We start from the raw sequence: 27,601 nt of genomic DNA, 5'->3' as shown, positions 1-27,601 counted from the left end.
CACCCACCTGTGCAGCCCTACATGCATCCCCCATCCTGTGCACCCCCGTTCAGCCCCCCATATATCCCCCACCCTGTGCAGCCCCCAATGAAGCCTCCATGCTTCGCCCCCACCCTGCACAGTTCTCCCTGCATCCCTCACTGTGAAGCCCCCCCATACAGTCCCCCCACGTGCCCCTCGTGTGCCCCTGACCCTGCTCCACATTGTGCTTTCAGCTGTGGGTGAGGGAGCGGATGCCGATGGCCATCTCCACCGACCATGGCAAGGACCTGCCCACCGTCCAGCTGCTGATAAAGAAGAACCAGGTGTGGTGCCAGGCTGGGGAGGGACTGGGGGGCTGGAGTCTGCTCACCCCACTCAGTGGCAGAGGTGCTCCCTACCTCACGCAGTGTTGACAAGGCAGGAGTAGAGGGTTGGGGGCAGGGGGAATATGAAAGGAGGAGGGGGTGGGCGAGGGTTGATGGGGGATGGAGATGAGGGAGGGGTGAATTGGGGGGAGGGTCAAAAGAGTGGTGAGGCCTGGGGGTGAACGTACCATGACCCCCCCCTTCCTCTCTGCTCCCAGACTCTACTGAAAGAGCACTCTGAAGGCTGAGGTTGGGGGGTGGGGAGGGTCAGGAGCAGGGGGCTCAGCATAGGGGAGAGGGTGAATGCCACACTCTGACCCCCCTCGCCCATGCTCCCTGCCCCAGACCCTGCAGAAGGAGATCCAGGGCCATGAGCCACGCGTGGAGGAGCTGCTGGGGCGGCGGGCAGGGCTCGCGCGCTGCGGGCCCGTGGAGCGGGTGGAAGAGCTGCAGGAGGCCTGGCGGGAGCTGGGGCACCAGGCGGAGCTGCGGCACCGGCGTCTGGAGCGGGCACACGCTGCCCAGCAGTTCTACTTCGACGTGGCTGAAGCTGAGGCCTGGATGGGCGAGCAGGAGCTGCACATGATGTCCCAGGAGAAGGCCAAGGTCTGGGGGAAAGGGAGTGGAGGCCCCGCCCCCACCCCTCCATGGGAACCAGGTGTACCCCTCCACCCACTGGGTGCCCCCCCTCTGCAACTGTTGTGCACGATGTCCCAAGAGAAGGCAAAGGTGTACGGGGGGCACAGAGCCCAGCCTGCCCCACCCCCTCTCTGCCTCTGAGAGCCCCCTTGTTCCCTGATACCCACGGGAGCTGGGGTGCCTCTCACTCGCTGGGTGCTACCCCCCCGGCCACAGAAGCTGCACATGATGTCTCAGGAGAAGGCTGCTCTTGGATGTCTTGCATCCACCCTGACCCCGCACCTATGAAAGCCAGTGGGCCTGTGAGAGCTGAGTGACCCTCAGCCTGACCACCATCCTAGGAGCTGGGGACAGCCCTGCCCACCCGCTCCCTTTGCCCCTGCATCATGGCACCCCCGCCCCTCCCCCTCTTTGCCCCTGCGTCGTGGCACCCTCCATCCTTCTCTGTCCGGCACCCACAGGACGAGCTGATTGCCCAGGCCATGGTGAAGAAGCACCTGGTGATGGAGCAAGCGCTGGACGACTACGCCCAGACCATCCACCAGCTCTCCAATCAGAGCCGCGACATGGTGGCCAGTGAGCACCCAGAGAGGTGAGACCCCCTGTGCCCCTTCCCCCCCGCAACAGTGGGCACAGATCCAGGTCCCATGGCCCTGTGCTACTGGGGGACAGTGAGTCCATAGCCTCCCATGGGTTGCCAGGAGCCCAGTCGAAAGCCCCGTCCCTCCGCCCCGCTGAGCCCAAGTTGTCCCCGCAGCAGGGCCTGAGCCCGGCTAGATGCTGCTTGTGCCTGCATCACAGACCTTGTGGCCCGATGCTCTGTGCCCAGACACCATTCGCCATGGCTGTGCATGGAGAGAGGGGCACCGCGGCTGTCCAGGGGAGATCAGACCTGGAACCTACAGTCCCTCTCGCTTGGGATGGAGGTGGAGACTCCCTTAGCAACATGCCCCCCTTCTTCCTGTTTGCCGTGGTCCGCCCCGAGCCTGGCACAGCCCTGTCGAGCGTGGCATGGCCCATGCCAGCACAGCCCCCACAGCATGGGAACCCCCAGCCTCTTGGGCAGCGCATTAGCCCCAGGGCTTTCGCAGGTCTTCGGCCCCTGCTCCCCGGCAGTGCTGCCACTTCCAGTCGGCGAGGGGCAGGCACCGCTCTGTGGCTCAAGTGGCTCTTCCCCCTGCAGTGAGCGGCTTACCCTGCGCCAGGGCCAGGTGGACAAGCTGTACGCCAGCCTGAAGGACCTGGCAGAGGAGCGGCGGGGGAAGCTGCAGGAGCACCAGCGCCTCTGCCAGCTTAAGCGCGACGTGGATGACCTGGAGCAGTGGATCTCGGAGCGTGAGGTGGTGGCTGCCTCCCACGAGCTGGGGCAGGACTACGAGCATGTCACTGTGAGTGCCCGGTGCAGAGCAGGGGGAGCTAGACTGGTCTCTGCTGGGCTGTGTCAGTCTGAAGTGGGCTAGACTGGTCCATGCTGAGCTATCCTGCTCTGTACTGGGTGATACTGGTCAGTCTGGACTGAGATAGACTGGTCCATGCTGAACCATCCCAGGCTCCGCCAGGCTGGGCTCCTGTGCAGGCTGGTGCCAGAGCCCGGCTGGCTACGCAGTGTGGCGTAGCCTCTCTGCAGCACTAGCCGAGGTAGCCCTACGTGGAGCCCAGCTGAGGCAGCCTCATGCGCCTGGAGCCCATCACCTCCCCCGGTGCACCTCCCATCCCGCAAGCCCATCCCTTCTCCTGTCGACCCTTTCCTGACCTCCCCTCCAGACCCCCTCTCCCACTCCCCCCAGACCTGGGTCCCATCACTGCCCTCAGCAGGGCCCGTGGCCCTCCCTGACCCTTCTCTTTCCCCAGATGCTGCGGGACAAGTTCCGGGAGTTCTCCCGTGACACCAGTAACATCGGGCAGGAGCGCGTGGACGCCGTGAACCTGCTGGCGGACGAGCTGATCTCATCAGGGCACTCGGAGAACGCCACCATTGCCGAGTGGAAGGACGGGCTCAACGATGCCTGGGCCGACCTGCTGGAGCTCATCGACACCCGCAGCCAGATGCTGGCGGCTTCCTACGAGCTGCATCGCTTCTACCACGACGCCCGCCAGACTCTGGCCCAGGTGCAGCACAAGCAGAAGCAGCTGCCTGACGAGGTGGGGCGCGACCTGAACACAGCCGAGGCCATGCAGCGCATGCACACAGCCTACGAGCATGACATCCAGGCGCTCAGTGCACAGGTACTGCCAGCTGCAGGGTGGGATTGGACAGGGTCTGGGGATGGGGAGGGGGGTGGCGGCAGGGTCTGTGGCAGCGGGAGGGGAGTGGGGTGGGATGGGGGGACAGGGTGTGGGGTAGGATGTGGGGGAGGGAAGAGGAGCCGTGTGGGATGGGGAGGGGGTGTGGGGTAGGATCTGGGGTGGGGAAGGGGAGGGGAGCAGGGTAGGATGGGGGCAAGATCTGGGGGGGTCTGGGGCATGGAGAGGAGAGCAGGATGGGACAGGGGACAGGGCATGGGGTAAGGAAAGGGAGATGGGCAGGATGGAGTGTGGGGCAGTGTCAGGGATTCCTCTCTCTACATACACTTCCCCTACGAGTGGGAAGGGTGGCATGGGGTGGGGGCGGGATGCCACTCTGACCCCCGGCTCCCCAGGTGAAACAGGTGCAGGAGGACGCTACGCGGCTGCAGAAGGCTTATGCGGGTGAGAAGGCCGACGACATCCGGCGGCATGAGCAGGCCGTGAGCGAGGCCTGGGCTGAGCTGCTGAGCAGCAGCCAAGGCCGCCGGCAGCTGCTGCTTGACACCGTGGACAAGTTCCGCTTCTTCAAGATGGTGCGAGACCTGATGCTGTGGATGGACGGGGTGCACCTGCAGATAGATGCCCAGGAGAAGCCCAGGTGAGCAGGGAGCTCCCAGGGCACGGACTGGAATAGCCCAGCCCAGACTGGCATGGCCCAGTGTAGGTCAATATAGCCCAACATAGCTCACCCAGCCTAGCAGAGACTGGGATGGCTCAGTGTGGACCAGACTGACCAGTATCGCCCAGTACAGACCAATATAGCTCAGCGTGGCCCAGTCTATCCCAGTTCAGCCTGACATGGCCCAGCACAGACCAGTATAGCTCAGGACAGACTGGCCAGGCCTCCACCCCAGCTAGCATGGCCCAGCTGGGATCAGAACAGCATGTGCCAGTGGACACAAGTCTGGAGACTGGAGGGAATCGCCTGGGCCCAGCCAGCCAGTGGTGAGTGGGGGGCTGTTGCTAGCTCAGCCATGCTGAAGGGTACCTCCTTATCCTCCTTCCCCAGGGACGTGTCCTCGGCTGACCTGGTCATCAAGAACCACCAAGGGATCAAGGCCGAGGTGGAGGCCCGGACGGACAGCTTCAATTCCTGCATAGCCATGGGCACTGCACTGCTGGACAAGGGCCACTACGCTTCTGACAAGGTGAGACCCCCAGGTGACAGCCCTCCATGCCCCTGCCATCCCAGCACTGCCCCCTGACACTACCCCCAGGTGTTGTGTGGACTGGGTGTCTTGGGTCCCCTCTAGTTCGTACCCGCACCCCTATGCTGGGATCCAGGTCAGGATCTCCTCCAGTCTGTTCCCAAGTCATCCCCTGAAAGGCCCCTCTCCTGCGTAGGGTTTACACATCGCCATCCATTCCTCACCGCCAATCATTTGACTGGGCTCTAGTTCCTTCCCACATCGCGATCCATTCCTCACCGCCAATCATTTGACTGGGCCCTAGTTCCTAGCAGTGGGACCATGTGACCAACACAACTGTGATTCCTCCAGGGTGGGCTGGGCCCCCCACTTTCCTGAGCCAGCGCCTCTGCTCAGATTTCAGAGAAGCTGTCCCAGCTGCAGGAGCGGCGCAAGGAGATCGGAGACCGGTGGCAGGAGAAGATGGACTGGCTGCAGATTGGTTAGTGAGGAGAAGGGGCAGGGAAGAGAGGGGGCTCTATGTGTCGGGAGGACACCAAGGAGGGAAAGGGGCAGCAGCACAGCTGTAGGGTTGAATCTGATGTGGTAGGGTGCAGAGGGGTGCAGTGGGGAGGTCAGTACTCCTGGGTTCTATCCCCAGCACCATGAGGGGAGTGTGGTCTAGTGGGTTGCTGGGGGATGGCAGCTTGGTATTCTGGGCTCCTGTCCCCAGCAGTGCCCCACCCATCTGGTCTGTCCCCCTGCAGTTATGGAGGTGCTGATGTTTGGGCGCGATGCCAGCATGGCTGAGGCCTGGCTGTCCAGCCAGGAGCCCATTGTGCGCTCAGCCGAGCTGGGCGGGAACGTAGACGAGGTGGAGAACCTCATCAAGAGGCACGAGGGCTTCCAGAAGTTGGCCGCTGCCTGGGAAGAGCGCTTCCTGGCACTGGAAAAGCTCACCACGGTGAGAGGCCTGCCTGAGGTTCGGGGGCCCTTGGTGTGTGCCCGGGGCAGGGATGCTGCACGCCCATACACACATCCCTGCTGCTCTGCCCCGGGGTGGGGGGTGGCTGTTGAGCCATTGGTGTATGCCCGGGTTGGGGATGCTGCAGTCCCACACATGGCCCCCTGAGGCCCTTGGCTGTGCCTTGGTGTGACACTGCCAGCCCACACAGTTTCCTGTGCTCTACCCTAGCCCTGGCCCAGGGTTAGGATGTCTCCATGGGCCAGAGGTAGCGCTGGGTTTGCCACAGAGGCCACCAATTGGAACTAAGGCCTGAGACCCACCCAACTTGGTGAATGGAGCCTCCAATGGGTGTGTCTGTGTTGAGTCTGTATGATGGATCAGAACCAGAACCCTGGATCTGGACTCCTACCCTGGAGCAGGTCTGATCTGCATGGTGCCCCTTAGGCCTGTTTCTGCCAGGCCAATCAGAGCTGCAGTCCCAATTCTGGAGCACCCTTCACTCTGAGGAGGTGTCGATCCCAGCTCTGCCCCTCATGGTCTATCTCGTATGGGTCAGAACCAGAACCCCTGGACCCTCTTGAGTTGTGGACAGCTCTGCCACTACGGCTCGTCTCTTGCCAAACGGATCGGAACTGGAACCCCAGTTCGGAATGCCTTGGCACTGGGGGCAGGTTCCCAGCTCTGCCTCTGGCCGTCCACCTTGATATGGATCAGAACCAGACCCCTATGGAACTGCCGCTCCCCACCCCAAGCCCTGCACTGTACCATGTGGAGACATGCCCCTGGCCTGTGTTCCCAGCCCGGGGGCCTTGTCAGGAGGGACTAGGCTGTTCCATCTCTGTGTGCCCCTCTCCCCTGCAGCTGGAGGAGAAGGAGCAGCTGCGGCACGAAGAGGAGGAGAGGAGGAAGAGGCGGCCCCCAACACCACCCGAGCCAGAGCCCGAGGTCACGGTGCAGCCAGTGCTGCCCCCTGACAGCCAGCAGGGGCCAGGACTGAGCATTGCTGATGGGTGAGAGCAGGGCCTGGCCTAGAGCACCAGCTGTGTAGGGGGTTGGCATCTAGGGGAGGACAGCATGGGGAGTACAGCCTCGGGGGAGAATGGGAAGGGGTCCTGGCATCAGGGGAGGAGGGTGGCATGGGGAGCACAGGCTGGCGGGGATGGGGGGAAGTCCCAGTAATGTGGGGTACATCCTGGAGTGGCAGCGAGGTTGGTGGCAGTCCTTCTCATGGGTCTCCACCAGCCCCTAATGCTTGTTCTTGTCCCGTCCCCCCATACCCCCCACAGGACTTCCACTCTGCAGAGCCGTCTCCCGGAGCTGCCTGCTGTGAATGGGATCTACCCTGACTCCGAGTCCCCCCAGGTAATGCAGCTCCCCCAGACGCAGCCCCCCAGCCAGGGCTACCTTGGGACTAGGAGGGCCCACAAACAGCAGCTGGGCTAAGGTGCCCAATTCTGGAACGGGGTGTGTGTGTGGGGGGAGCCTCTGCCACCTTCAGCCCCATCCACTCCATGTCGCAGCTCGGACTCCTGGGTTCTATCCCCAGCTCTGGGAGGAGAGTGGGGTCTGGAGGGGGTCAGCTGGGCTGGTGGGGCAGAGCCTGGAGAGGCAGACGGCTCCTCCAGGCAGGAGGAATCTAGGAGCTGTGCTCCCTGTCACAGACCTGTTCTGTCCCTCCAGATGTCCAAGATGGCGGAGGTGACAAGCGGCGCCCGGACGGATGCCCTGGCCGAGGAGAAGGAGCACAGCCCTGCCCCCTCGCCCAAGGCCCGCACCAAGCTGCCGGCACTCACCCCTGAGCCTGCCCATTCGGCCACGCTGCCACTCCGGTCACCAGACCCCACTGCCCAGGAGCACATGGAGGGGGCGCTGTGCCGCAAGCAGGAGATGGAAGCCCAGGGCAAGAAGGCAGCCAACAGGTGAGAGAAGCTCTGTCCCTTACTGGACTGGGGAAGCCTGGGGACCAGCTGCCACTGTGGTGGGCAGGGCCTTGGAGGTGGAGCTGGGGAGCTGTGTGCTCCACCTCCCGCCCCTCCCGCCTGCACTGATGGCTATATCCTACCCCTGGTCCCCTTGTGGTGATGGTTCTGTGCTCCCCTGCCAGCTGTGCTGATGGCTCTGAGCTCTTCCCTCTCCCCGTGGCTGTTCTGACGGCTCTGTGCTTCCTCCCAAGGTCCTGGCAGAACGTGTATTGTGTCCTGCACAAAGGCAGCCTAGGCTTCTACAAAGACGCCAAGAACGCCAGCCATGGTGTCCCCTATCATGGCGAGGTGCCCATCAGCCTGCAGGGGGCGCAGTGCAACGTGGCACTGGACTACAAGAAACGCAAGCATGTCTTCAAGCTGGGGTAGGAGCGGCCTCTGTGGCAGACACACAGGGTGGGCAGTGGTGGGATGGTATCCGTATGAGAAGGAGGGGACCTGGTGAAGGGGATAGGATGAAGGGAATAGGGAACAAGACAGGGTTTGGCTTAGCCATGGGGAGGTGACGTAACCTGTGTTTTTTTTCTCTCTGCAGGTTGAGTGACGGCAAAGAGTATTTATTCCAGGCCAAGGATGAGGTGAATCTCTTACGCATGAGGGCACTGCTTGCCCTGTCCACATGGGGGCACCCCTGCACACTGGCCTCTGAGCTCCTTGTGGCCCCTCCTAGTGCTCCTAGGTTTACGTGTGTGCACACATGTAACCCATACACCTCCTGGGTGTGGTGCTGGCACCAAGACCACTTAGAGATTAATGAGTCTGCTACAGCCTTAGCTAATGGCCATGTAGCTTTTAGCTCATGGAGGAGAGGCTCATGTACTAAGCTCCAGAGGTCCCAGGTTGGATCCCGACTAAGGTCTGTCGGTGTTACATGCACACGCCGCCACCCGCTCGGGGATCCAAGTCTGCTATGCTGTAATGTCTCTCTCTCTAGTGGGGGAGGTCTGTAGGGGGCAGAGAGGGCTAACCGCACAGCCTCTCCTCCATGCACCTGGGGCCAGTAGCCAAACACCTGGGTTACAGGTTACAGGATTCTCCCAGTCCTTCTGCCATGCTCACCAATGTTCTGGACCCTCTGCCTTGCCCCATTCCAGCCCTAGAGCCCTCCCCCAGATATCCCTCCCCACTCTGCCCTGCCCCCTACCATCCTGAGTTGCATGCTTCCTGTGCTGCACCCTCTCTCAGTCCCTTTGCCTCATCAGTTCTGAATCCTGGGCCTTACCCCAGAGCTCTGCCCAACTCTGTTCCCTCCCAGATCCACCCTGTCTGTGCTCCAAAGTCCCACCCCTCTGCCTTGCCAACCCCTCTTGGTGCCCTGTCTCCTCCCAGAGCCAGTGCCCTGCCCTCTCTGTGCTCCAGTTCCCTGCCCCAACCCACGGCTGACAGCTCCTTCTCTTTCCGCCAGGCTGAGATGAGCACCTGGATGCGAGTGATCAATGCCTCAGTGGCCTGCACCCCGACGCCCCAACAGGACACGGAGGATCCGCCCTCACTCACTGGCAAGGGCATGACACGGGCCGTGAGCATGCCACCCGTGTCCCCCAACAGCACCACTGAGGTCTCCGTGGCCCTGCGCAGCAAGGACGGCAAGGAGAAGGACCGAGAAAAGAGATTCAGCTTCTTCAAGAAGAAGCAATAGGGTCTGGGGGGCTTGCTACTGGAGGGGCACTGCCCGGCTATTTAATCCATGGAACTGATGGAAGGACACGGGATGGGACAAGGGGCTCTGCACAGGGGGGGCAGACTCTGGGCTCCAGATGGATCGGAGCAGGGAGTGGAACTCTGGGTCCTGGATGGGGATGCTGCATTTTAGATTGGTAGCTGTGCTAATGTGACAGTTTCAACCAACCCTCCCACCCTGGGAGCCGCTGGGGAGATCCCTGCTGACTCCCCCATACACTGGGGAATGCTGGAGTGCATCAGCCATGAAGCCAAGCTGGGAAAAAACCTCCCTGTGACCTTCTGCACCAGTGCAGGGGAGGAGCAGCATTAGGGTTACCAGGCTGTGTGGGGAAGAGTATTTAGGTTGCCAAGACCCAGGCATGGTGGGGGAGGGGCATTTGGGCTGATGCACATTTGGGGACATGTTTGACTTGCCTTGTCCCCTCCTGTCTCTCTGATCCATGAACCTTCTCTCCTTGCTTCCCCCCATCTCCTGGAGCTGCCCTAGTATGGGGTGGTACATCTTCCCCCACCCCTTTTCTACAGCTGCTCTACATTAGCAGATCATGTGGCAGGGTCCATGGTGCATCCGTACCATAGTGAGGCCCCCACTCCGTGCCCCCTGCTTTGCAGACAGCCACACCCTCACAGGGAAGCTGTGGCTGAGCTGGACAGGATGGGGATGGGATCAGGTTCCCAGGGCTGGGGCTCGGTCTTTGGAGTGGGGTTATTTTTGCTTGCAAACAGCAGCAGTACCAGGGATTCCCTGCATGAGGATGCAGACAGCTGTGGCGGGCAGTTCTCTCACCGCCCTTCTCACACTGAGGGCTTTGCTGTCCAAAAGGGGCATGGGATTCCCAGAGGGGCTGAGCTCCCCCAAACAATGGACTTCAGAGCAGGGGGACTCAGTGCTTCTGGCAATCCAGGACCTAAGAGCTGGAGAAATTACAAAGGGGGAGCCCTTATCCTCCTTGAAAGTTGAGGGGGCTGGGCTCCTGGTGTCTCTGGAAATCTCCCTGCTGTGTGGGGCCTTTGAATTGAGACAGAGTGTCTCTCACCAAGCAACCCCGCTCAGCTAGCAGAATCACTGGGTGGGATCCTCTAGCCAGGGTTACCCGGGGGTGGGCAGAGGTCAGGCTGGATGCTCAGAATTGTCTCCTCCGGCCTGTCAAACAGTTGAGCTGAAAATCCATCCCCTGTTCAGTAGGTGGCTGCCCCTTTGACTTTCCCAATGTCCTAACCCCACTGGTCTCCAGTCATCCATAGGATTTCCTGGGGTGAACTGGGGGAAAGATTCCCTCCTCCCCACCAGTGCCCAATCTGGTGTCTTTTTCCACCCACCCCTCCCAAGCCCTGGCTGGTTTCCTTTGCCTTTATCTCCCAGTCTGTGGCCCAGAAATGATTTGTGCCTTCCTGCTATGAGTGGTTGCTCTCTGCCTCCCCTGGTTTTCCCTGTCTAAGGAGAAACCGTATCCCTGCCAGGGTAGGGCACCATGGCTCCCTCGCCCCTATGACTGTGAAATGAGCCAAGTCTCCTCCCTCTTCTGGGGCCCTGGGGACAGGCAGCTTGGAGCTCGAGGGGTGGGCAGGATTGCAGAACTGGATGGTGGCGGGGCCTGCTTCCTGCAGCGGGAGGCCTGGAAACAAGATGTCGCTGCTGCATTTGGACCATGACTTCGCTCCTCGCACCCCCTGGCTGGGACATCCCCTGAGCGCATCCTGGTGATCTTTCTGTGCTTGTGGGAAACATTATTCATGTGTTTGCAGTGGCATCTGTTCCAATTTTTGACAGAAACTCTGAAATAAAGGAGTCTGTGTAGAGACCAAGAGGCTTTGTTTCCCAGCAGGAATGGGGACGAGAGCATGTCTGCTCACACAACTTCCCTGGGGGCTGATGGGCATGGTGGGTGCAGTTAATGCAGGAATATCACACATGCAGCCACCTAGTGTCACAGTGCCAGTGCAACTGGCTCCCAGGATTGTTGCAACACAAATCATTGATGACAATAATGGCAGAGTGGCCTGTTGCTAGCTGGAGCATGCCCAGCTTCCAACCACCGGGTCATATGTGGCCACCACTGGCCATTTACAAATAGGCTTGGCAGGTGGGTGTTGGTTTTTTTAATAATTTTGGGGGATAATATCAATGTTTATTTTAAGCATTTTTTTTCAGTTTTTATCCATTTAAATATTCACAGTTGCGGGAGATGGTGGAGGGTCAGACATGGGGGTTGGTCAATTATTTAGTGGCAATGGAGGCTGGGATTCAAAAAGCTTTAGAACACTTCACGCTCCTTGTCAGCAGGGCGTATGGAAGTGCGGCAGTAACTATCCTTCCACCTGCTCCCACAGCATCTTTCCTACTGTGCAGCACCGGGGGGGGGGGGGGGGAGATTTCCAGTATTAGGATGGAATTTTGCGGGGAAGGGGGGCAAACCCACCTTTGCCATTAAGAATCGACCCCTTCCCTGCCTTGACACCTCCCTGCAGCTGGGGGCGACGCACGGGAAGGGAGGGAGGAGGGGTAGCAGAGCCCTGTCTGTGCTACCCCCCCCCCCACCGGATCTGTAGAGCAGGGGAGGGGAAGCGGCTAGTTTGAACCCGTCTTTTGGTTCCAGCCCAATGCACTTCTGCACTCCCCACTCCCGCATCCAGAGCCGCAATGGCACAACCTTCTATTGACCCTCCCATGGAGAGGCACAATGGAACAATCCATTTTCACTGCTCTCCCTATAAAGAGCAAATTTATTTCGTGGGCTACAGCTCACTTCATCGGCTGCATTCCTGAGCTGTAGCCCACGAAAGCTGATGCTCAAATAAATGTGTTCGTCTCTAAGGTGCCCCAAGTCCTCCTGTTCTTTTTGTGGATTCTGAAACCTATAAAGAGCAGCATTGGAATAATCAATGCTCCCCCTCGGATTGGCACAATAGAACAATCCACGATCACGGCTCCCCCATGGAGAGCTGCAATGGACCATTATCACCGCTCCCTCCCCCCCCGTGCAGATCCACAATAGGACATTCCATCATAACAGCTTACCCCCGCCCCCCATGCACAACAGCGCCACATTCCGCCCCTTCCACGCAGAGGCACAATAGAACAATGTTATCACTTGTCCCCCCCTTCCCTAAAACAACAATGGTGCAATCCACCTCTCCGGCGGTGTGATTGGCTCTAGAGAAGTGGGGGGACGGGTTCACCCTTGGAACGCTCGATCGCGATTGGTGAATCTCCTCCCTCCCTTCCCCCCCAACCCAGGAGCCCCACTCCCTATCCTTGGGCTCTGCATGGCTCTCCAGTTGATTGACACCCAGCGCTGCCCAGTAGGCGCGCGGGACACTCGGCTGGCCAATGAGGAAGCGGAGGGAGGGGTGAGTGGGTGGGACTGGGCCTCGCGCCGCTGCAGCCGACATTTTGTGTGCTTCGCGGGGAGAGGAGGTGCGGTCCCTGGCGAGGTTAGTCTTGGTTTGGGGCCGGCCTGTTGCTGCGCTGGGGCGCTACTGTGTGGGCCCACGAGGGAAGGAGTATGTGGAGGGATCTGTGGGGAGGGCGAGGGCCCAGGCTGTGTCGGTGGGTTGGGGCGGGGTCTGTGGAGCTGAGGGCCGGGATGCGGCTATGGATGGGGTGGGGCTTATCCAGACCCTGCGGCTCTGTGCGTGGGGGGGATGGGGGGCAGGGCCTGCGTAGGGCCAAGGTTGGAGGTGGGGGGGTTATACAGCAAAGGGCACTATGAGGACGTGAGGGTTCTAGGGCAGGCGTCAGCATGAGCGACTGGGCTGTGTTGGGGGGGGAGGTACCGAGGTGGGCTGTGTTTGGGGGCGGGAGGGAGGTACCGAGGTGGGCTGTGTGTGTGTGGCGGCGGGGTGGGGGATTGTGGGGTGGGAGAGGTCCCAGTGGGGGCTCTGGATGTGTATGGGGGAGGAACTGGGGATGGATGCCGTCAGGCCTTTGAGCTGCCTGGGTAGGGAGGGTTACAGAAGTGGGAGTTGGAGGGCAGCTGAGGAAAATGAGGGCCATTGATAGTGTGTATAAGGAGGGGTATATGGGAAACAGGAATATATGGGGCACCAATGAAGGCTTTGCTGTACATGGTGGAGTCAGGGCAGGAGAGGCGGTGAGGGCGTTGGCTTTATGTATAGGGGATACAGGGCAAAGGGCGGATATGAGATAGGGGTGGAGGTGGCATGGATGCAGATGATCAGGTAGTTCAGGGTCTGGGGATGTGGAAGGAAGGGGTGAACCTGGGTTAAAGTGTTGATGGCAGAGCAGGTGTTGTACTCAGAATGAATGTAAGATGCTGCAGTCCTGAGACAAGGTTGTTTGCACATGCGCACGCTCTTAATTCATCTGTCCTCGTTGAGCACCTTCAAAATCAGAGTATTGCACCTTCTCCCCAGCAGCTAAATCACCATAGCAGTGCAGGAAGCCCATACCATACTTTCACTCTGTCCAATGTGGATAAAATTGTGAGGTCGTTGAAATAGAGGCATTGTGTCCAAACTATGCTCAGCCCTTTAGTAAATGACAAATGTTTATTGAAGGTGCAAGGAGAGGATTTAGGCAGCAGAGTGCAATTATCTGAGTTAGGACTTGACCCGGAGACTGCAGTTACCATCTTTGTTTATACAAAATGTAGCATAGGATCTTAGTGAATTATGCTGGTCCCGGCCTTAGTTCTGTCTTTCGTACAAAAGATGCATCTCCAACAGCAAAGCGCCTAGAACTCCATTCGAAACCACTGATACCAAACTTCCTACTTAATTGTCAAGAACAATTTTAATGGGACATAGGGTCGTCTCTCCTGATTGTACTTAGCTTTCATGTAAATAGACTACGTGGATAGGACCCTATCACTGAAGAGTATTAGTAAAGCTTATATAGGAAGGATGGGACACTGGATTGGAACTCTGGAGACCTGGGTTCAATTCCCAGATCAGCTATACTCTCTGCATGACCCTGGGCGAGTCATTTAATCTACCCTATGCCTCAGCTCCTGCATCTATAAAATGGGGGCAATACTGTGGTGAAGAGGGCCATATAAGTACAGAGATGTAAAAGAGCATTGCACTTGGATGGGTGCTTCTTCTTAAACCACTTTCTTCTTCCCCCAGGCTCTGCCAAGATGGTGAAACTCTTCATTGGGAATCTACCCCGGGAGGCAACGGAGCAAGAGATCCGGTCGCTCTTTGAGCAGTATGGGAAGGTGCTGGAATGTGACATCATCAAAAACTATGGCTTTGTGCACATCGAAGACAAGACAGCGGCCGAAGATGCCATCCGTAACCTGCATCACCACAAACTGCATGGTGTCTGCATCAACGTGGAAGCCAGCAAGAACAAGAGCAAGGCGTCCACCAAGCTGCATGTGGGCAACATCAGCACCACCTGCACGAACCTGGAGCTGCGGGCCAAGTTTGAAGAGTATGGCCCGGTAATCGAGTGCGACATAGTGAAGGACTATGCATTTGTGCACATGGAGCGGGCTGAGGATGCGGTGGAGGCCATCAGGGGCCTAGACAACACAGAGTTCCAAGGTGAAACATGAACCAGGGAAAGTGCAGCCTTCGCTAGGACTAGGTAGCGCCAGGTTCTGTCCAGAAGATCAGGTCAGGTGGAAATCTGTTGGTGATGGGGTCATAATTGTGCTGAATGAATAATGGCGTTCAGACTGATCATGTTGTCTGGATGAGTTTTTCAGTGTAGATGAACACAAGAAGTGCAGGGTTCTTGGGGAGGTGTTTAGGAATTGGATAAACCATAGTTTTTGTTCAAGTTAGAAAAGTGCTTTCATTGGATTTGAGAAATACTTTCAGTTAAGTACATGTCTAGCTAATGAACTAGGTAATTCAGTGCTGCTCCTCTGGAGAACTGTTTGTTGTACATTTAATAGTCCTGTGGCTGCAACTATGGTTGGAAAAAGTGTTACAGGAGATTGAAGGGTATTGACATAGCTGTGGGGAGACCAGGACTGGAATAGCAGGGTGCACTGTGGGTCATGATTGAGTTTCATGGGCAGAACTGTGTGTTTGCAGAAGCCCAGGACTTGAATAGCAGGGTTGAGATTGTGGGGCATGACAGAAATGTGGAGGAAGCTTGCATGAGACCAGACATGTCGGTCCCTCATCTTTAGGAGTATTTAAAGCTTTGTGCAGTTTTTAAAAGGTGTTAAACAAGAGATCCAAAACACGTTAAAGGTGACCTGCAAGGAGGGGTGGGGTGGAAATGGGCTTGTCTGCTTTTTTTATGATACATAAAGTTGGTCTGAACAGATTTATTAAATTAAAACTCTGCTTGTTTTTTTTTACATCAGAAATTTGGGTTTTGTTTATGGTGTGAGTTTAGCTCTCTAATCATGAGACAGAGATGACCTCACAAAAGTGAAGAGTGAAAGCTGAGGTATCAAGAGGAGAAGGGATTTTTAGTTAGACAATAACTTTCTTTCTCTGTGTTAACTCCTAATGAACTTTGGTTACCAATCAACCTTTTGAATAAGGAAGCCTTTATTAATTTCTCCTTTAAATTGTTAGAGCTTTGAGATCTCCCAGTAGTCCTGCAAAACCAAAGAAGATCAGATCCTTGCATTCCTGATCTTTCTAAGGTTAAGACCAGTGTTAGACATTAGACTGGTCCACAAAAACTGTCTATTTTTTTTTAAACCACCAATTTATTAGAACAGGAACAAACAAGCATAAGATGTTACGGCCTCCAATAGGTTTAGCTTTAGACAGTTAGCCTAATTACAAAAATACAAGTTACTTAACTGAGTTACTTTAACTCAGAAGAATGTGAAAAAACGTGAAATGAAGATTACTCCTGGGGGGATTCTGTGTGACTGGGCCCCCCCCATCCCCGAATACCTGTGCTTCCCTGCAAACAGGGAAGTAAAAGGGGGGGGAGCGACCATGGGTGCAGTTTTTTGCGGGGGATTGCTCCCCTTGAAACAGAGGTGAGGCATGGGGTGACACATAGGGTTACAAGCCAGTGAGCTTTCCCCTCCTCCCCATTTCTGCAAGCACAGAGTTACCCAGCTGAATGAGGCTGTCTTCGACTCTGCAGCTGAACACCACCTCCTGGGTCCTAGTGCCAGTCCTGCTCTGCTTCTGTGTGCTAGGAGCCTTCCTGTTTTCTGTGCAACAGTGAGTGCCTGCAATGGGGTGGGTAAGGGGGGTGGGGGAAATGAGGGTGTGGGGAAGGAAGGGGAGTGGAATAGGGCAAGGGGAGGGGAATGTGGGAGTGAGATGGATAAGTAAAGAGGATAGGGGAATTGCAAGGGGAGCAGGAGACGGGCATGCAGCATTCCCTTGGCCGCAGCTCGGGCTCCCCCATTAAGCAGGCCCATGGAACCCTCACTCTGACAAGCCCTTCCCCACTACACCTGGACCCCTCTGATGAGCCCCCCAGACTGCCACCCCACTGATTCCCCAAGCAGCTGCACCGGGACCCCCCCACCCCATCAAGCCCCACTCCTCTGGCGTTTGGAGCCCCCCCTGAGCCCCATGTCCCCACACCCAGACCTCCCTGCTGAACCCCATTCACCTTCACCCAGATCTCCTGCAGAGTCCCATTGCCCTTGAACTGGAACCCCCCAACGAACCTCTGTGCACCCAGATTGCCCCACACCTGTTCCCCCCCCCCCAAGCCCCTCCACACTTAGATCCTGCTGGGCTGAGCCTGCCCACCCACCCACATCTGGTGCACCTGGCACAGAGGGGCAGGGCCCCAGGGTGTTTCTGGGGCAGGCCCAGACCTTGCATTGTAGCAGGTTAGGTGCAGCCTCACTGTGGAGTCCCTGTTCCCAGGGGAGGTGGGGGCTTCAGGGTGATCTCCCACCTCAGTGCAGCCAGTGGGTGGCCTGTGCTCCCCACTGCCATGCTGGAGATACATTTATTTATTGATAAATACAATTTGCAGAATTTTAAAATATTGTGCGCTTATTTAATTTTTTGGTGCAGATTTCCCTCAGGAGTAGAAGGTCTAAAAAATGAAAGAATGGACCATAATGGAATCAGAATGGCAATCTTGCTGGAGTATTTGACTGAATAGGGGATCAATTGACATTATTTGACCAGTCAGTTGACTGACTTACCAAGCCTAGTTAAAACCTCCCTGGCTGCCTTAAGCATTTAAAAGAGGCTGAAAGAGAACCAGCTGAATTTTTAAAATGTCATTTGTCTGGTGTCTTGAAGATTGTACCTTCAAACTTAGCTTGAGACAAATTGACTTAATCAACTAAAAAGTGGGAGTTCAAGGTAGAGGATGAATTGATATTGACGTGTTCTGTTGGAACTCTGAGCTGTGGAGCATGGGAATTGCCAAAGTGGATCAGAGATGTGGTCTTTCTGGTCCGGTATTCTGTCTCTCACAGCAGCCAATACCAACTGCTTCAGCGTAAGGTTCAAGGGACCCTGTAATAGCATTGATGGGATAACTAGACCCCAGCAGAGATTAGCTCTTGCCCTGAAGCAGGAGAATTTAAATCTCTTCCAAAACTTACATCTGTTTATATTACTTACTATTCTTGTTCTGGCTATCCTTATCCATGTAAATGGTCAATACTCTTTCAATCCGGCTTAGTTTTTGATCTTGGTGATACCTTGAGGCAGTGAGTTCCACGTGTGAATTGTGCTCAGTGTGGAAATAGTGTTTCCTTTTACCTGTTTTAATGTTGCTCCTATCAGTGTTGTGGAATATCCCCATGTTTTTGTATGATGAAAGGGTAAATAGTAGCGCCCAGTCTACTGCCTCTATTCCATTAGTTTTTTTATGTATTCCTATCACATTCTCTCATTTGTCTCTAAGATAAACGGCCCTATTCATGTAATCTCTTCATATGAGAGTTTTTTCAGACTCATAATTCTCATCACCTGTCTTTTGCCCTCATCTGTTTCTGATACATACTTTACGGAGCTGGGGCAACCAAAATAGAACACAGTACTCTAGGTGGAGATGTCCCAATGATTTATAGAAAGGTATTGTATCTTCAGGATTCTCCATCCCATCCCTTATGGTACTTTGGAACTTTGCTACTGCACATTGCACAGAGGTTTCCATTGACCTGCCCAGAGTGGTGCCCAGACCTCTTACAGAGTTGATCCCGATAATTTAGGAATTCAATAGGCGTTCAGATTAATGCACATAGCAGGGAATACTTTCCATTTATCAACATTGAGCAGTGGCAACAAAGCAGACATGCAGTTTTTGTTGTTTCCAATGTTTTGGTTGCACAAGCTGTCTTCTGCTCTAGCAGTACAAAAGCCATCTGTTAGTGCAATGTGGAAAGCAAGTGGATTTGTAGACTGTAGTGTTACACCTGTGCACAGATCTTTGGGTCCTACAATGGATAAGCCCTATCTAGTCTTGGGAGTTAGGCTGTGAAGCTCTACCTCAGAGAGGGCAGCTAAGGGGCGTGTCTGGTATCACCATTGAAAGTGATGCTGCATCTCTCAACACCTCATCCCAAAAGTTAACCTGGTAGGGGTTTGTAGAAATAATCTCTAGTAAAAAAAACAGCTGCTCTTCTGTTTAGAACAGAATATTTGTCTTCTCTTAGAAGTAGCAGCTAGGTGTATCTTTAGGCAACTCTGTAAAAGAAAGGATGTGTGCCTGGAGGCCTGACTGTCTTGGGTCTATGACGCAGCATTGCATACACCCATACGGCCTACATAGAAATTAATCGGCTCTTAGGGAGTTAGCCATTTGAAGCTTGTGGCAGTGCTGATATTCATGCATGAGAGCTTGTTTCATGTTTCTACTAATAAACTTCCCTGCACTGTATGTAGGCTAAGACATTTGGTTTCCATTTTCTAGCGACAAGCAGAAATAGAACTCTCACTGATGATATTCAACAAAGGGTGTTGAGAGAGAGAGAGAGACAGACAGATTAATACTAGGGTATTTTGCACCTTGCCACTAATTCTTCTGTCCCAGGCTCAGTGACCAAAAGCTGTTAACACCCCAAGCTAGGCCTGGCAGAATATTTTTATTTTTATAAAATGTTGGTGGATAATATTATTTTTAAACATTTTTTTTAGATTTTTGTTGATTTAAATGTTCACAGTTGTGTGAAATTAAGGGAGGGAGGGTCAGACAATAGTTATTTAATGACAGTAGACATTGAGATTCAAAACATTAAAGATTTATAACAGTTAAAACACAGATTGTCAACGTCACATATCAAATTATACAAAGTAAATATCCTTCAATCAAACTCTTTAAGTTCTCAAGCAGCATTTTTCTTATGTTGCCTATTTGTAAATTTTAATAATAATTTTAATCGATGGAAATATTTTTTCCAATGGTTAGTGTATGTACAGTAGGTGTTCTCAAACTGGGGGTTGGGACCCCTCATGGAGTCACAAGGTTATTACATGGGGGGTCGCGAGCTGCCAGCCTCCACCCCGAACCCCACTTTGCCTCCAGCATTTATAATGGTGTTAAATATATAAAAAAGTGTTTTTTTAATTTATAAGGGGGCTTGCTATGTGAAAGGGGTGACCAGTACAAAAGTTTGAGAACCACTGTTGTACAGTGAAATAGATGTTTTCTGATTAAAAATCAAATTCTTCCAAACCTACTCATTGCACTTCCATAATTCCCATGAAATAAGCTGGTGGGTCCCAGCCCAGTTCCTGTTGAACAACTGTGCACCTCTCATAAACACTGCATTCAGGTGCTTTATTGAAAAGTCCAAAGATTGAACTGGCCATAGAGGATGAACCCGCTTCTCTTCAAAGTGGCCTTCCAGGTCAGGATTGAGACATATTGGCTGGGTGAGGGTGCTGGCACATTGTGTGGGCACTGGTAGTGCCAAACCTGTTTTATAGATAAGTGACTTCAGTTTTCAGAGCTGCCAATATCGTATACTACACCATAGTGTGTGTGGGAAATCTAGAATATATAAAAGATGAAGTTACTTGTGGTTTTTTCTGAGAGCAGCTTTATTACTTCTGAAAACACAAGCACCACTAGGGGTAACATTTTCAAAAATGCCCAAGTCACTTAACCTCTTAAGACCTATTTTCAAAAGTGACACGGGTAGCTTGCTATAGTCAAGTATCGTATAAATAGTTTTTCCAGCCCTGAGCCTGCAGCACTTTCCTACCTGTTTAGTATCAGTCTCAAACACTTGAAGCACAGTAGAGGGCGAATGCCATGGTGTCCTTCTCTGTCAGGTAAGTCCCATAGTGGTAAGTTGCTTTGCTACCGTAAATAGTGGCTATATCTCTGTAATTTAAGGTAAGTCAGGTTGGCAAGAGGTCACCCATCAACTTGTGCAGTTAAACTGGGACTGTTTTATGGACTCTCTGGCTAAAGGATTACTGGATTCTCTTGTGATTTATGTTCTGTAACATCTAAATGAAATGGTGTCTTGATGTAGAATATAATCTGGGCTCTGACTCTCTGAATGCTGCTGAGGGCCGGATTCTATGTCAGAGAGAGACGTCGCATGTTATGGTTACAATGCTTTTTTCTCTTCCAGCTTTATGTGCAGAAGCTCCTCCAGTGTCACCCGGTTGGAGAGATCTTCTCACCTCTGCTTTTGTACATTGCAAAGCACAAGAATGGTGATCAATAAATAGCTTTAATTCACTGAAAGTAGCAAGTAACTCAGTAATTCAAACAATTAAATATTTTTCAGTTTAGCCGGCAAAAGTGCTATGCTTAAATCTGCACTTAATACCAAAGCCACAAGGATTCCTACATTTATGCTCCTTGAAGTATTGGCTGTTTCACACCAAGAACTCCTTTGTAGTGTCTATATTCAGTCTCTTGTCCTACAGTCAAAACTTTGAGTGACAAGTAGACAGTTTCTGGTCTGAAATGCTCCTTTGCTTTGGGCTAACTGGCAAATCCACTTTCTTTGTAGTACATCATCTACATCTAGCATGCAACTACAGCATTCCTGCTGTTCTAAGGTGCATGGTATAAGAATCTAAATAGAATAGATTGCGTCCTCTGCAAGGAGAAGCTCACTTGCTGTATGCAATCACCTGAGACATCTTGGCAAAGAAAACTGCCAAAGAAAAATCTAGCACTGAGTTCTGCAGGACTCACTGGTACTGAAAACCGTTCTAGGTTAGGTTCACAGACTAAACATGCAGCCAAAGTGCTTGCAGTGTGAGAAATTTCGTGTGTGTGTAGCTTTTTCATTTGAGGTGGAAGAGCAAATTGCTCTTACAAAACTGTTAATGATCCAGAGGCTTATAGCTAACTTTAATGGCAAGATTGCCTGACAGTTTGGTTAGTGCTTTCAAACTTGATGGTCTAAACTTACATATCAAGATTGCTATAAAGGCATCTAAATAAGTGGCCTGACATTCAGAGCAGCTCCCACTGACTTCAGTGTCAGAGGAAAATGTTTTTCCACAAACCTGACCATAAGCAATGGAAACCCACAAGCACATGCAATAGTCGTACAATGCTTTGTCCACAGAGCCCATGACATCTATATACATCCTGCTACTTTTTCCCATCAGGTGCTGCAGGCTTTGTGTTTTAAAAAGGGGGTTAAAGATCTCTTTGGACATTGCTAGGAGCCATCCCAATGTAACCAGTGCCCTTTCTGCCAGTTAACATCTCCTGGTCTCCCTTGTGGCCTGGATGGTCAGCATGTGGCTCCTTTTTGTTTAGCTTCTCTGCAAATCGCCTGCCATAAGATTGCTGTGGTGTGAGCTTATTGTACGTCTCTGCTAATGCCCAGCCTTCACCAGGCCTGGAAGCAGAAGCCAGAGATTGTAGGCCATTTTGAATTGTACATAGGCTAACAATGTATGTAACTTTCTTGAACTTGAACTCTCTTGCTAAGTATGGTAGTTCATGTTGTAGTGTTCCTTGTCTGCTCTGACAATCATTATATGGATACCTTCTGAAAAGTCATCTTGGGATTTGTCAGGATGTTTCCTTCCGGAGTTCCATCAATAACCATTCCAAGTCAGATACAATCACTGGAGATCTTGGGAGTTCTGTCTGTTCTTGGGGCTCTGTACCACTTCACGTGGGTAAATCTTAGTAGACAGTGAGGAGCCAGTATCCCGTAAAAGCTGACGGGTAAAGTTGTTGGTTTGACTCATGGGCAGAATGTTCAATAGTTGTAGCTATCTGGTTAGATGTACTGAGGGGGTGAATCGATCAGCTTGTCTTGATACATTTTTAGATCAAGATTTAATATGCTTTGTTTTGTTACAAATCTTGTGGTTTTCCATGTGGCATCAGTTTATTATAGCAACCATTCTTGCGTCTGTTTCTTAAAGGCAAGCGGATGCACGTGCAGTTGTCCACCAGTCGGCTCAGGACCGCGCCCGGGATGGGAGACAAGAGTGGCTGCTATCGGTGCGGGAAAGAAGGGCACTGGTCTAAAGAGTGTCCGGTAGATCGCACGGGGCAAGTGCCTGACTTTACCGAAACCTATAATGAGCAGTACGGAGCGGTGCGCACTCCCTACCCCGCGGGCTATGGGGAGACCATGTATTACGATGATGGGTATGGAGCAATGGTCGACTACTACAAAAGATACCGCGTGAGGCCCTATGCTACGGCATCTGCATACGACGCCTATGCAGAGCAAACAATGGCCCAGTATTCGCAGTACGCGCAATACTCCCAAGTACAAACCACAGCCATGGCCGCCACCACAGCCATGGCCGCCACCACAGCCATGGCCAATCGCCTCACTACTACCCTAGACCCTTACGATAGAGCGCTGCTGCCAACCCCAGGAGCAGCCGCAGCGGCAGTAGCTGCAGCTGCAACTGCTGCTGCAGCAGCCGCATCCTCCACCTATTACACCCGGGATAGAAGCCCCCTGCGTCGCACGGCAACCGCGGCCACCACCGTCGGAGAGGCGTACGGTTATGAACGTTGTCAGCTGTCTCCAGTCTCGTCGGTCGCTCGGGCCTCCCTCTACGACGTTCAGCGGTTCGGGCGGGAGTCGTATGCGGACAGGGCGCGGTACTCTGCGTTTTGAGTCGGAGGTGAGAGCACTTTCCGGTCTAGTTCATAGGTTTTTGTCCCGGATACTTTGAGGACCTGGGGATCCTCTTCCTAGGTTCTAAGTACTTAACATATATGGTGCTACAGGGGCACATTTGACCCTGTATCACTGGATGGTAGCAAAAAGTGCCTTATACCTATTAAACTCTGAATTTCACTTGTCAGGCATTTGGCAAAGCTTTGACCCTTGTTAGGACTTTACATTAATAATACATCAGGCCTTTCACCTGGAAGTAGACACTTTCCAAAGCCAGGATCTAAAAATGAAATGTAAACTGAGTCAAATCTAGACATACTGCATGTTTTTCAGAGGTATCTGTCACAAGAGTATCTAGTGCATTGTGCATATAACTGAAACAGGTGTACATGTAGGGCTTGGAACATTTCCCCCAAATAGAGCATGTTTTATATTACCAATGCTGCTACTGTACAGCTACATTAATAAGGCCAGAAATGGAATTATGGGGATACAGCCAGGGGATTAATTGTCAAGGGGATTCAAATTCCTGCAGTTAAAGGCTAGAGCATGATTACAGTTGTCACTGTACTCTAAGAATAGCCAATTTCAGCCTTATGATGAGAGGGTTTTTGAGAGCTCTTTCCCCCCCTTTGCGGTGGTGATCCTTCAAACTCATGCACTGGGACATGATGTTGTGGGGAGCTATTTAGGACCCAGAATATCTAGGGCATTGTAAATTGCAGTAAGCACGAATTTCCAGGTGAAACGACTTACAACTATTGTGTGGAGCATGGGTGTAGTTTCCTCTGATCAATCTCTTCTGCAGTAGATGAAACTTCCCAATGGCCTTGTGGGAGCCCCCACAGAGAGGGAGCTGTAGTAGTCTAATTTAGGAAGTGGGAGGGCACATGTGCTGAATGAGTCAAAGATGAAAGAAGTTACTGGCACATGTTTGCTCCTCTTGGGACTTCAGGAGCAGAGATGAGTCAGGGAGTTAAGGCCTTGAGGGCAGGGACAGTGTCTTACTTGTCTGAACTATCACAAATACTGTTCACAAAATAATATTTGGAGCTTGTAAGTTGCCTGAGAGTCAGGAGAGTGTCTTACATTGAAGACAATGGTCACTGTCTCGTTCATTCCTGCCAGTGAGCATCCTGTTTACCATAATGCCTGCTCCCAAGGAACAGGAGCATTCACCCACAACTGCTTTAACTTGCCTCAGTTTAAACAGTTGGAAGCTTGTGGCATGGCCTCCAGTGATACTAGGTGACCTAGGAGGGGCCAGAGGATTTGACAGGTGATGGAGGATTAGAATTCTCATCTTAAATCTGAGCCCCCTCTTACACACCTGGTGTAGCTGGTGTGTCCAGTTCTGCTCCCAGTCTGTTGTCATGGGAGGGACTTCACTTTACAGGGTTGGATTCTTCACTCAGCTCACCTTGCATAAAGGTTCTTGCCTTGTCATTGCACCACGCCTAGTGGGAAGGACCTGGGAATCTGCCAGGGCTCCTGTTGCATGTGGCCAGGGTTCAAATGTAAAAGTAATGAGAGAGATCAGAAGTTTGACTCAAATAACAGCATTGTACGCTGAGCTGAGCTTAGCCCAGGTAGTAGCATATTGTTCTTCAATGACTTCTTTGACTACAGCAGAAGAGGCCCAGGTAGTGCATTTCCAGGGGTTACTTCTGTTACAGTGCATTGGGGAGTTATCTACTGATTCCCCCACTGAGTACGCCATTCTGCATCCTCTCTCAAAAGTGCATTAGCTGTCAGGTTCATGTAGGGTTGCAATGAATCTTGTAATAGGTTTCAATTTCAGTGCAAGAAGACACCAAGCTGAATACAAGACACCATGTCTGTTGGGATTTAGGCTTCTAAATCACTTAGGCACTTTGGAACATTTTACCCTTAATCCCTAAAGTCAGCTGCTGAGAGTCTGTGTTCAGGAAGCAGTTTCTGCAAGTAAGCAGGGTCCTCAGGCACTTTAAACTTAAAAGAAACCTTGTGTAAAGTAAATGGGGTTTTTAAACCTAAATTTCTTGGCCATTGTCTAAAGGCCAAAAGGCAAAATTTTCAAAAGTGCCTAACCCCTGTTGACTTGGGTTCCTATGTCATTTTGGTGCTTTTGAAGACTTCACCCAAAATCTTCTGGAGACTGAGTTATCCGAGTTCTTAATTCTTTCTCTTCTTGTTTAATTCAAGCTGTCTTTGAATTGTGAGCAAGAACATCCTCAACCCTGAGAGCTATTTTTAGTCCATGTTCTGGAAACTTAGATCCATGGCAAGAAGATGAGCTTCTAAATGGGCTGGAGGTCTTGATGCTCCTGCATTTCAGAGAAGATATTTGAACAGGGTTTTGTTAATGCCATAACTTGAATGCTACACTTAACTGTATTAAACTACAGTGATTCTTTAATTGGCCCAGTCATACCAATAGCTACAGCACAGCAGATGCCTTCTCTAAAACTTTCTGTTTAGGCACATTCTAAGAAGCAGAACTACTCTCTGTCCTTGGAAAAATATTCCCTGCAACCTAGAAGTAGGTATGGTGGAGCGGGCCTATTGTAAAGGACCAGGTCAGTGTACTGATGGAAGCCCTCTGTGCTCCTCTTGTCACCCCAGTAATGGGGGTGAGCACAGGGATTTTAATCAGGATGTCCATCCTGGGCCCCATGTGAACATTTGGTCTTCGGTATCAGGCTCTGGCTATTAGAGGTCCAGTTGGCTTGGAGTGCCATTGCCCTCTAACTACTGGAAAAAGGAGCTTTCTCTTCTTCCCACACCAGCTGGCTGTTGGTAGGGAAGGGCCAGGATGAGGATTCTGCAGCTCCAGCCCCTGCTGGTGGTGTTTGCTTTGCCAAGCAGCTATAAAGTGAAACTGACTTGGTTGTTGGCTTCCTAGCTCTGGGTAAGGAGTTCTAAACAGCAGCAATGAACAGAATTGGTTTAGTTAATTTTGTTTTGCTGCTTGGCAAAATGATGAGCATCAGCAGAAGCACTAGATCTGCCTGCGGACTCAGAGATGTGCTGTACTGGTCAGGTTAGGAAGGCTGTCTAAAGACTAGAAACTTAATCTTTTAACTGAAAGAACTTGAAATGGACTCCAGTGTGGGAGGGCTGCCTGCACGTGCTGTGGAGTAACTTTTTTCAAAACTCAGTCGTTGATCATTAAGGACCCTTCCCGTACAAATATAACCTTAGTTTTTTTTCAGTGTTTGGAGCTCAGTTTACATACAGTTGCCTCTAACAGGAAATAAATGGAGTATAATTACACATGAAGTAGTTTTCTCTATAAATGCAATGAATTCTATAAACGAGCAGCTCTTCGTGGTAAAACAAAAGCCTGGACTTGTTTGACCAAACCACAGCCAAGACCAAGGAGTAAACATGAAGCTCAATTTATGTCTTTGGTTTTGGACCCAATTAACACAGAGCTTGGAAACAGGAACCTCATTAATACCATAACCATTAAGGATTTCTCATGTTGATTTTTGTGGCTTTCAGGAACAAATAGGTTGACTTCTTCTCTAGGAAATGCGCCTCTTCTTTGTACAGGAGACTCAAGGTGGCCTGAGTGTATTTGAGGGCAGAAATCTGTCTTCAGGCCTTTGAATGAATTGTGCTTTTTATCTTTCAGGTAGGATATGTGCGGCTGGACGTCGGGTTCCTGTTGCACGTGAAATCTATATCGTACGTGTCAAACTGTGCTGGGCTTCAAAGCATACTGATCGCGGCTAATGCATTTACTCATAATGGACATTTGTCTCTCGTCAAAGTGTAGTGAAAAGTAACTTAACTTCCTTTTCTTTTTTTATTTTTCAGAAAATGCTTTGAATAATTTTTTGGCCTTTTATTTTCCAATGACCCTAGAGCCATTATTCTCTGCTGCTCTTTGGGACGTTAGTACCCTTTACCCAATCTAAGCCCAGCTTTTGAGCTAGAGTAGTTGCAATGCCAGTTAACTCTTTTTTGGAGACGTGCTTGGGATTACTGTCTTCCTCTTGCAGTTCAGTTTGTAGCTTGCCTATTTAATAGTATGTTTGTTTTTAAAGGTGAATAACCAGTCTTAGTTAAGTATGAAATATTAATCTTAACGTAGTATTGCAAAGCCTGCTCCCCTTAGTTCTAGCCTGCACTCTGGAGTCATCTCTTCTGCCCCAACATTATTTTTGGAATATAATCTGTAACTCTCCTTCTCTCTGAAGTTTAGCATCGTTTGACCACCTCTCTTTTTCCAGCAAAATAAACACTTATAACAGATGAGAGTATACTTGTGTCTTGTGTAAATCAGAACCATGCATGGTGCACTGGTCTAAGCTTGTGGGAGTGATTTTATGGAACGAAACAGTTCAAGACAGAGTACTTAAGCCACTATTTATAGTAGTGCCTGGAACCTCAAAGGAGAGTGGGGGTCCCATTGTGGTAGGCACTGTAAATACATATAGGTATCACAAAGATTACAATCTAAATAGACAAGACAAGGGGCAGGAGCAGGGACTCAGTAACACTAGGAAAAAATTGTAGCTCAATTGGCAATTGAACTCAGGTCCCCAGAGTCCTCAGCCATTGCATTATGCACTAGTCCTTTCTAGTTCACCTCTGAGCATTGTCTAGGTCTAAGCTATACCCTTTGAGAGGCAAC

The 27,601-nt window shown here is 52.1% G+C and overlaps 2 protein-coding genes across 8 annotated transcripts in view; both read left to right on the top strand.

The window, feature by feature from the left end:
* The window catches only part of SPTBN2 (spectrin beta, non-erythrocytic 2), a 63,098-nt gene extending 52,265 nt beyond the window's left edge, over nt 1–10,833 (top strand). For all 4 annotated transcript variants that reach the window (XM_084634248.1, XM_084634247.1, XM_084634249.1 and 1 more), the window contains 15 exons: nt 216–305; nt 693–953; nt 1,448–1,578; nt 2,170–2,374; nt 2,838–3,212; nt 3,626–3,870; nt 4,282–4,420; nt 4,817–4,901; nt 5,167–5,363; nt 6,228–6,376; nt 6,653–6,728; nt 7,047–7,285; nt 7,540–7,713; nt 7,884–7,926; nt 8,754–10,833. In XM_084634248.1, coding sequence (XP_084490374.1) covers nt 216–305; nt 693–953; nt 1,448–1,578; nt 2,170–2,374; nt 2,838–3,212; nt 3,626–3,870; nt 4,282–4,420; nt 4,817–4,901; nt 5,167–5,363; nt 6,228–6,376; nt 6,653–6,728; nt 7,047–7,285; nt 7,540–7,713; nt 7,884–7,926; nt 8,754–8,987 — 2,643 coding nt within the window. In that variant the 3' untranslated portion in view covers nt 8,988–10,833. The remainder of the gene's footprint in view (nt 1–215; nt 306–692; nt 954–1,447; nt 1,579–2,169; nt 2,375–2,837; nt 3,213–3,625; nt 3,871–4,281; nt 4,421–4,816; nt 4,902–5,166; nt 5,364–6,227; nt 6,377–6,652; nt 6,729–7,046; nt 7,286–7,539; nt 7,714–7,883; nt 7,927–8,753) is intronic.
* A 1,565-nt stretch (nt 10,834–12,398) lies between these two features.
* Nucleotides 12,399–27,219, top strand: LOC311523742 (RNA-binding protein 4B-like). Of its 4 annotated transcripts, XM_084634038.1 has the most exons (4): nt 12,399–12,466; nt 14,123–14,545; nt 22,262–22,981; nt 26,597–27,219. In XM_084634038.1, the coding sequence occupies exons 2-3, from the start codon at nt 14,134–14,136 to the stop codon at nt 22,972–22,974; spliced, it is 1,125 nt and encodes a 374-aa protein (XP_084490164.1). In that variant the 5' UTR covers nt 12,399–12,466; nt 14,123–14,133; the 3' UTR covers nt 22,975–22,981; nt 26,597–27,219. The 4 variants fall into 4 exon arrangements, 3 of the variants coding, with proteins under 3 accessions (XP_084490164.1, XP_084490165.1, XP_084490166.1); XR_014712412.1 differs by lacking the exons at nt 22,262–22,981; nt 26,597–27,219 and adding an exon at nt 20,491–20,600 and having other exon boundaries at nt 14,123–16,147; XM_084634039.1 differs by lacking the exon at nt 22,262–22,981.
* Nucleotides 27,220–27,601: the final 382 nt, after the last annotated feature.

The sequence above is a fragment of the Lepidochelys olivacea genome (assembly GCF_965140295.1).
Source record: "Lepidochelys olivacea isolate rLepOli2 genome assembly, chromosome: 7".
Taxonomy (NCBI): domain Eukaryota; kingdom Metazoa; phylum Chordata; order Testudines; family Cheloniidae; genus Lepidochelys; species Lepidochelys olivacea.
Note: the sequence above shows the minus strand (reverse complement) of the source record. Positions and strands in the feature narration are given on the sequence as shown.

What these genes read in the sequence shown, in the direction of transcription:
- LOC311523742 (XM_084634038.1), top strand. Translation starts at nt 14,134, where the DNA reads ATGGTGAAACTCTTCATTGGGAATCTACCCCGGGAGGCAACGGAGCAA. An exon ending in AGACAACACAGAGTTCCAAG is followed by an intron (nt 14,546 to 22,261) that starts GTGAAACATGAA and finishes TGTTTCTTAAAG; the next exon opens with GCAAGCGGATGCACGTGCAG.